General features: G+C 50.9%; 1 protein-coding gene across 1 annotated transcript; it reads right to left on the bottom strand.

Annotated features, from left to right (window-relative positions):
- Nucleotides 1–531: 531 nt before the first annotated feature.
- caly (calcyon neuron-specific vesicular protein) lies at nt 532–7,945 on the bottom strand (the record flags this gene model as incomplete). The annotated part of the gene is made up of 4 exons (XM_084465334.1): nt 532–816; nt 3,190–3,303; nt 3,842–3,961; nt 7,808–7,945. The coding sequence occupies 4 exons, from the start codon at nt 7,943–7,945 to the stop codon at nt 532–534; spliced, it is 657 nt and encodes a 218-aa protein (XP_084321460.1).
- Between the last annotated feature and the right edge of the window lie 683 nt (nt 7,946–8,628).

The raw sequence follows: 8,628 nt of genomic DNA, 5'->3' as shown, positions 1-8,628 counted from the left end.
CATAAAAAGCCTGTATAAACGTAACACAGCAGGTAGATCTTCGTTCTCTCTTGTCGATGTGTGTTAAAAAAAAAACAAAGATTCAAAAGAACGTTACTTTTTCTTGCGCTCATTAACAAAATAGACCCGGAGGGGGGGGGGGCAGGGGGGGGGGGGGGGGGACGGGGGGACGGGGGGGACAGGGGGACGGGAGGGATGAGAAACCAAGCAGAAGTAGACTCTCTCTGACTCTCATTCTCAGTGTTCACACTTTCTCTCGCTCACACCTCCAGCTCCCTCGTGATACGTTTCCACTGAGCAGACACACAAGTACACACCGAGTGTCTACACACACACACACACACACACACACACACACACACACACAGGCACCCAGAAGCACATTCTGACGCACACGGCCTGCACACGCACACTGCACACGCAAACCTGTCACCTATCAACACCCGGCCACCGCGCGCCTCGTCTCTCTCTCTCTCTCTCTCTCTCTCTCTCGTGACGAGATCACGTTCTCTCCCCTCCTCCGCACCTCCTTCACTCCTTCCCCTCCAGGGGCTCCTCCTCCAGGGGCTCCTCCTCCACGCTCTCCCCCCCCCCGGCCGCCGCCCCTGCTCCCCCCGCCTCCTTCAGGGTACCGATGACGGGTAGCCATGGCGACACCATCTCGGGCCTGGTCCTCTTGACCTTGTTGAGGTGGCTGAGGGCGGCGTAGAAGCCGGCGCCGATGCTGCCGCGCTCCTCCGGGCCAGGCTGCTGCTCCCGCTGCTGCTGCTGCTCGGTGTAGTACATCTCCAGGCCAGTGGGGGCGCAGTGCTTCCCCTGGGACGACACGACCACAGGGGGGTATATTATTTAGCACAGTGCTCTCTCTCTCTCTCTCTCTCTCTCTCTACGCTATAATAGACAAAAGGTCGGGGTTTGAGCGCTGCACATCGAGGTCAGAGGAGGACAAACAAAACATTTACGGAATATTGCGCCTCATTGCTGACTAAAAAAAAAGTGTACGCAGCAGTAATTCATGACTTTTTTTGACAACCTATGTAGAAGAGAGGAGGCAAGACTGCAGTAGTTAGCTAATTTAATCTGTAGAATAGCTGATCATTTCCCCGTATTGCTGTAATCAGAGCGAAATATTAATGATACAAATAAGTAATGCATATTGACGGATCACATTATGTGTTAAAACATCACCAAACACGTTCGTAATAATTGAATTCCCGTTAACGATGAATTGTTACTAATGTCAAGTCGGGCAACCGGAGCTCTGAAATGACATTTCCAAACTGTCATTTTGAGTTGGAAGACTCGTTCAGTTATTTATTTTAGTCTTAGCTCATTTTTTCCGAGTTGTCTGTATATTATATTCAGTTTGATATGATAGTCAGTAGTGATTGACAAAACAGAACAGGCAGACCTCCAGTCCAAATACCAGCGGGAAAGTTGTTCATGAAGTCATCGCTCCCTTATCGAGTCTTCCTTTGCCAAAATGCCAGAGGCACGAGGAAAAACGATCAACAAATAAGACAAATAAAAATGTACGATAAATTCACTTCAAAGTGATTTAGATTCATATGGATTCTCCGGCCGGATCTGCAGTAGCATCTGTGTTTGAGATCCTAAAACAGATCCCAGTGCATCGTCCTGTGCGGAGGCCGTAGAAGCGCACACCGCAAAGCACAATCCAAGCAATTGTTTCAGATCTTGTCGTTCTTGTGCCAGACGCATAACCTCGCTTTTGCTCGGCATGGATAAGAGCAAATTCACTTACTGCGAGGGGAAGGAACAGGGAATCAATTAAAAACCAGGGAAAGCATGTCAATTCGGACCGTGTTAATTGCTTAAAGGGGCGACCAGGGGACCTGCCGTTCCCCCTAGATGGAGCAGCCGGAGTGGGTGCCCAGGCCAGACCCAGGCCCGTGGGGCACATCCTCCATGCCGGGAATGGTGGTGTTTTTTTTTTTTCCATAGTGTCCCCAACAGTGCAGCAGTAGGAAAAATAATACGCTGAGAAAAACTGTAACCAACGGAAACTTCAAAGGCTTTCGACGGAAGGTTCCGCCCCCACCCCCAGCCCACTCCAACCCCCCCCCCCCCTCGCCATCCTTTTCCTTCCCATGCTTCCTCCCCCTTATCACCCCTCACTGTTTAAGCCTTTAATCACAGTTTAGTCACGCTCAGCTCTAATTAAAGGCCCCTCAGATTCACAAGCGGGTGTCCCGATTTCTGCATGCCCAGAAAAGCAGTTGTTTTTTTTCTCCTCTCTCTCTCACTCTTTAGTTCTTTCTTTCTTTCTTTCTCTCTCCTATGCCCTCTCCTCCCTCTCTCTCTCTCCCTCTCTCTGTCCCACTGTCTCACAGCTCTGGTTCCCTGGGCGTGACGGAGGCTGCAATGGCGTCGGCACAGAGATAACGGCGAACGTGTTTCTCTCTCTCTCTCGACGACGACTTCTCTGTGAAGACGTGCCGAAAGGAGGAGAAAAGGAGGTGGGGTGTTGTTGCCGCTTTAAATAAAAGGTACTTGAAGTAGCGAGTGTCTCTACACCTGGGACTGCCGTCAGCCAGAGTGCGTGTGGGCCAAGGGGCAGCGTACCTGAGGTTATGAGGCGCTTGGGGAGTACTTGGTACAGACTAGTGGATGATTTGTTCTGCTACTAGGGTTTTTAAAGCCAGTGGATAGAGTGCACGTGCACGTGCACTGCTCTGTGCTGTTCATTTTCAATGCTGTTGTGGAAGGCGTTGTTCTTGCAGCACACCTTGTGATAGGTGTGTGTGCGTGTGTGTGTGTGTGTGTGTGTGTCCGTATGTGTGTGTGTGTGTGTGTGTTTCTGTGTCTGTGTGTGTGTGTGTGTGTGTATGTCTGTGTTTGTGTGTCTGTGTGTGTGTGTGTGTGTGTGTGTGTGTGTGTGTGTGTGTGTGTGTGTCTGTGTGTATGTCTGTGTGTGTGTCTGCGGGTGTGTGTGTGTGTGTGTGTAAGTGTGTGTGTGTGTGTCTGCGTGTATGTCTGTGTGTGTGTGTGTGTGTGTGTGTGTGTGTGTGTAAGTGTGTGTGTGTATGTCTGTGTGTATGTCTGTGTGTGTGTGTGTCTGTGTGTGTGCGTGTGTGTGTCCGTGGTACCTACCTTCAGAACTTTGGTTATGGTTACGGTTACGGTTACGGTTAGGGTTAGGGTTAGGGTTATGGTTAGGGTACCTACCTTCAGAACAAAGCCCTCTGGACAGGTGAGCTGGTCGTACCACAGGGCTTTGTACATGAGCAGGAGGAGGAGGCTGGTGAGGAAGGCCAACGTGATGAGGATCAGGCCTGTGATCTGCACACACACACACACACAGAGACAAAGACACACACACACACACACACACACACACATACACACACACACACACACACACACACACATACACACAAAGACACATACACACAGGCACACACACATACACATACACACACACACACATACACACAAAGACAAAGACACATACACACACACACACACACAGACAAAGACACACACACACACACACACACACACACACACACACACACACACAGACAAAGACACACACACACACACACACACACACACACACACACACACACACATACACACACACACACACACACACACACACACACAGACAAAGACAGATACACACACGCACACACAGACACGCAAGCACACGAAGACAGACACACACGCACACACACACAAAGACACAAGCACACACACACACACACACACCAAACATATATATATATATATTTACAGATTAAAAACAGTACAGTCTGAAACGGTACGAAGAACAAAATCAACGAAAACTAAAAACGTCCGCGGCCCTCTCAGTCACCTTGGTCTTCTCGGACACGTTGCTGTAGAAGTTGATGTTGAAGCGTCTGATGCTGGGCACGTAGAGCCTCCTCTTGCTCTTCTGCTGCAGCTGGTACTGTGTCTTGGTCTTCACGAACACCTGGGGGGCACACGGGACGACACACCGCTGGTCACCCCCACCATCGCTCACCCCCACCATCGCTCACCTCCACCATCGCTCACCCACACCATCGCTCACCTCCACCATCGCTCACCTCCACGCTTCTGCTGGTCAATTTGTTCACCGCGGGGTCGTCCCTATATTCCCCGGGTCCTATGTACCCTGGGCCCTATGTTCCCCTGGTCCTATGTCCCCCTGGTCCTATGTCCCCCTGGTCCTACGTTCCCCGCGTCCTACGTTCCCCGGGTCCTACGTTCCCCTGGCCCTATGTTCCCCTGGTCCTATGTTCCCCTGGTCCTATGTACCCCGGGTCCTACGTTCCCCGGGTCCTACGTTCCCCTGGCCCTATGTTCCCCTGGTCCTATGTTCCCCTGGTCCTATGTACCCCGGGTCCTACGTTCCCCGGGTCCTACGTTCCCCTGGTCCTACGTTCCCCTGGTCCTACGTTCCCCTGGTCCTATGTTCCCCTGGTCCTATGTTCCCCTGGTCCTATGTTCCCCTGGTCCTATGTACCCCTGGTCCTATGTTCCCCTGGTCCTACGTTCCCCGGGTCCTACATTCCCCTGGTCCTACGTTCCCCTGGTCCTACGTTCCTCTGGTCCTGTGTTCCCCTGGTCCTATGTTCCCCTGGTCCTATGTTCCCCTGGTCCTATGTTCCCCTGGTCCTATGTTCCCCTGGTCCTATGTACCCCGGGTCCTATGTTCCTCTGGTCCTATGTTCCCCGGGCCCTATGTTCCCCTGGTCCTATGTTCCCCGGGTCCTATGTTCCCCTGGTCCTACGTTCCCCTGGTCCTACGTTCCCCTGGTCCTACGTTCCCCTGGTCCTACGTTCCTCTGGTCCTATGTTCCTCTGGTCCTACGTTCCGCTGGTCCTATGTTCCTCTGGTCCTATGTTCCCTGGGTCCTATGTTCCCTGGGTCCTATGTTCCTCTGGTCCTATGTTCCCCTGGTCCTATGTTCCTCTGGTCCTATGTTCCCCGCTTTGTATGTGACCGGGGAGCGAATGTGTTTTTCGTAGGCGGAATCCGGAAGTATCATGAATATTAGGGTTATGGTTATGGTTATGGTTAGGGTTATGGTTATGGTTAGGGTTATGGTTATGGTTACACCCCCTACCCACTGTACACGTCCGTCGACGGATCTCATTGACTTTACATGGGACGCTCCCGAAATGCATTGTGGGTCCGTCCGTAAAATCGGCTCCGTCTCTTGCGTCCAAAAGTTGAGAGAAGTTTAACTTTTCAGGCAGCGACGGATCCGTCGGCCAATCAGATCGTGCTATACGCACGTTATACGCAGATCGTGTTTTACCCCATGCGTCGGACACGCCCACTCTCTTCCGTCGACGGACGTGTACAGTGGGCAAGAGGCGTTAGGGTTATGGTTATGGTTAGGGTTAGGGTTACGGTTAGGGTTAGGGTTAGGGTTATGGTTAGGGTTAGGGTTATGGTTAGGGTTATGGTTATGGTTAGGGTTAGGGTTACGGTTAGGGTTAGGGTTAGGGTTATGGTTAGGGTTAGGGTTATGGTTAGGGTTAGGGTTAGGGTTATGGTTAGGGTTATGGTTATGGTTAGTGTTATGCTTATGGTTAGGGTTATGGTTAGGGTTAGGGTTAGGGTTAGGGGTTAGGAGTCAGTGTGCGAGTTTGCCTGACAGGCTGCCTGTCCAATCCTAGCGCTTGAGGCGGGAATTTTTCCGGATTCCGCCTACGGAAAAACACAGTCGCGACCGGGGAACATAGGACCCGGGGAACATAGGTACGCTCCCTTCACTGCGATGACTCAGACAGGTGTCCAGGCCATCGATCACGTGTCTTCACCACGTTCACCGACGCCGAGAGCAGAGGACGCCGCCCGACAGAAATGAAACACTCAAATGTATTACGTTGTGAAATCGTCTGATTTGCACGCATTCAGGAGGAGAAGATACGCACTTATTGTATGTTGAACGTCCTGGCGTTTAAATCAAGTACGTAGCATCGTGTAGCATCTCATCCTAGCGATCGTAGTTGTACACGGAGGACTGGGTTAACCTAGCAACTGTAAGTGCTTGGCACTTGTTTCTATGCACATTGTACCGACAGCGATGTATTGTTGTTTCTCTTTCATCTGACAAATGTACTTGTTGTAAGTCGCTTTGGATAAAAGCGTCTGACAAATGCCCTGAATGTAAATATGTAAATGTAGAAGACACTAAGGCTGCCTAGAGTGCAGTTGATAAGCCAGGGTTCCAGAGCGTCGGGCTGATCTGCATGCAGAGATGAACAGTGGCTTCAGGTGGGTGTGGGGCGAGTTCACCCAGTGTAGAGTTCACCTAGACTCTACATAGCCATTCAGTCCCTTATTTGTCTGTTGCACTACACTTAATGAACGCACTTAATGCAGGTCGTATTCATTCATTGTACTTAATTGTGTAGCATGTACTTAATTGTGTTGTGCATGCATGTTGTGTAGCATGTACTTAATTGTGTAGCATCTGCAGTAGCTGGCTATCACTGCTGTATACGGGGGATGGGGTCAGCCTGGTGACTGTCAGTACTTGCACTTGGTCCTATGAACGTCTTTACTGTACCGACGGCGATATGTTGTTTCATGTTTCATGTTTTCATGTTGTATGTATGTTGTATGTATGTTGTATGTATGTTGTATGTATGTTTCACTTCTTATGACAAATGTACTTATTGTCAGTCTCTTTGGATAAAAGCGTCTGCTAAACGCCCTGAACGTAATCGTAAATGGGGGACGAGGGACGCTGTGGATGCGGGTCGAGTGAATCCCGGACCCCGACAGACGCTGGGAGGGTGAGTGGCTCCTTGCTGAATTTGAATGGAGTCTCCCGGGAGACGTTACGTAACACAGCAGGGCGCCACCGGGCTGACGGAGCACGGGTTTGTGTGTGTGTGTGTGTGTGTGAGTGGGTGTGTGTGTGTGTGTGTGTGTGTGTGTGTGTGTGTGTGTGTGTGTGTGTGTAGCATAGCATGTACTTAGTTGTGTGTGTGTGTGTGTGTGAGTGTGAGAGTGTTTGTGTGTACTTAGTTGTGTGTGTGTGTGTGTGTGAGTGTGAGAGTGTTTGTGTGCGTGCCTGTGTGTGTGTGTGTGTGTGTGTGTGTGTGTGTGTGTGTGTGTGTGTGTGTGTGTGTGTGTGCGTGCCTGTGTGTGTGTGTGTGTGTGTGTGTGTGTGGCATGTACTTAGTTGTGTGTGTGTGAGTGTGAGAGTGTTTGTGTGCGTGCCTGTGTGTGTGTGTGTGTGTGTGTGTGTGTGTGCCTGTGTGCGTGCCTGTGTGTGTGCGTGCCTGTGTGTGTGTGTCACACTTGTAATGCAGCATCTGTTGTGGTTGTGCATCAGCGACAGGTACACTGCTGCACACTTCATGCTGAGATGAATCAGAACAAAAACCAACGGCCCGACGGAAGACAACAGCTAACAGCTGTAGGAGCAGGCGCACAACCAGGCACACAACCAGGTACACAGACTACTGACACCACGGGTGCATCCACATCCCAACAAACAAACACACACACAAAATACACAAGGAACGCACACGCACACACAGAAAACACACGCGGGCACACAAACAGAAAAACTAACAAATACGTTATTAAGTAACACTTCATCAGAAAAAGCACACACTTACACACACTTGCACACACTCAGACAAACACACACACACACACACACAAACAGAAAATAAAAATACACACACTCAGAAAAAAACAAACACACACCTAAGAAACACTATCAGAAAAAAATAAACACACACACACACACACACACACACACACACACACACACACAGCCTTCGCGAGCGGGTGTGTGCGGCGTACCTGGTCGGGGTCCCCGTGGGGGTTGTGCAGCTGGTTGACCTCCAGGGGGGTGATGAGGGGGATGTTGTCGAATCCATCGTCCAACAACGACTTCTTCTCCAGCTTCTTCTGACACAGGTTGCTGCCCGGCTTCACCATGGCTGCCTGGGACGACCTGAGCACAGCAGGGGGGGGGGGGGGGGGGGGGAGAAGTTCAGCTCAGACCCCTACTCTGCCCCCCCCCATCCCCACCATCCCTGACCTATGACCCGGGGGAGACTGACGGGAGGATCGGGATATTGGGATGATAACACCGGATGAAACTAGCCTGGAAATCCAGAGCCACGTCTAGAACGCTGTAGGGTCCGGCAACGAGTGATGAGAACGGCCCCGGCTCGAGGGGCGGCGCCAAGCATGCATTTGGAAATATCACTGCACGCAATCGGATAACACCTCGACCAATCAGAAGAATACAAGGGGGTGACGTATCCAGACCAGCGGAGCTAACCGATAGATAAGACTCGCCGTATACGATCGTTCAAACGCTTTTGGCACCGCCTATACCAGATACACCCATGTGAGCAAATTCAAAGTGTGCTCTCGCGAGAACTCTGGATTTCCAGGGTAGGACGTAACCGCAGTTTGACAAAAAGCCAATCATCTGTGGCAGTTATTCACCAATTAACAATAATTCTGCATGCGCCGCGAACGACGTGCGTCTGTACTGGAGTATTATGACATTGTTGCTAAGGTAACCCCTCTGGTGACCCACACAACCCACACAAACTCACTCTGTCTCTTCCTATTTAGTTGTCTTCTGCAACCAATCGTTGGGTAAACAC

The sequence above is a fragment of the Micromesistius poutassou genome, assembly GCF_964030765.1.
Source record: "Micromesistius poutassou genome assembly, chromosome: 3".
Classification (NCBI taxonomy): domain Eukaryota; kingdom Metazoa; phylum Chordata; class Actinopteri; order Gadiformes; family Gadidae; genus Micromesistius; species Micromesistius poutassou.
This window is presented reverse-complemented; position numbering and strand designations above follow the sequence as displayed.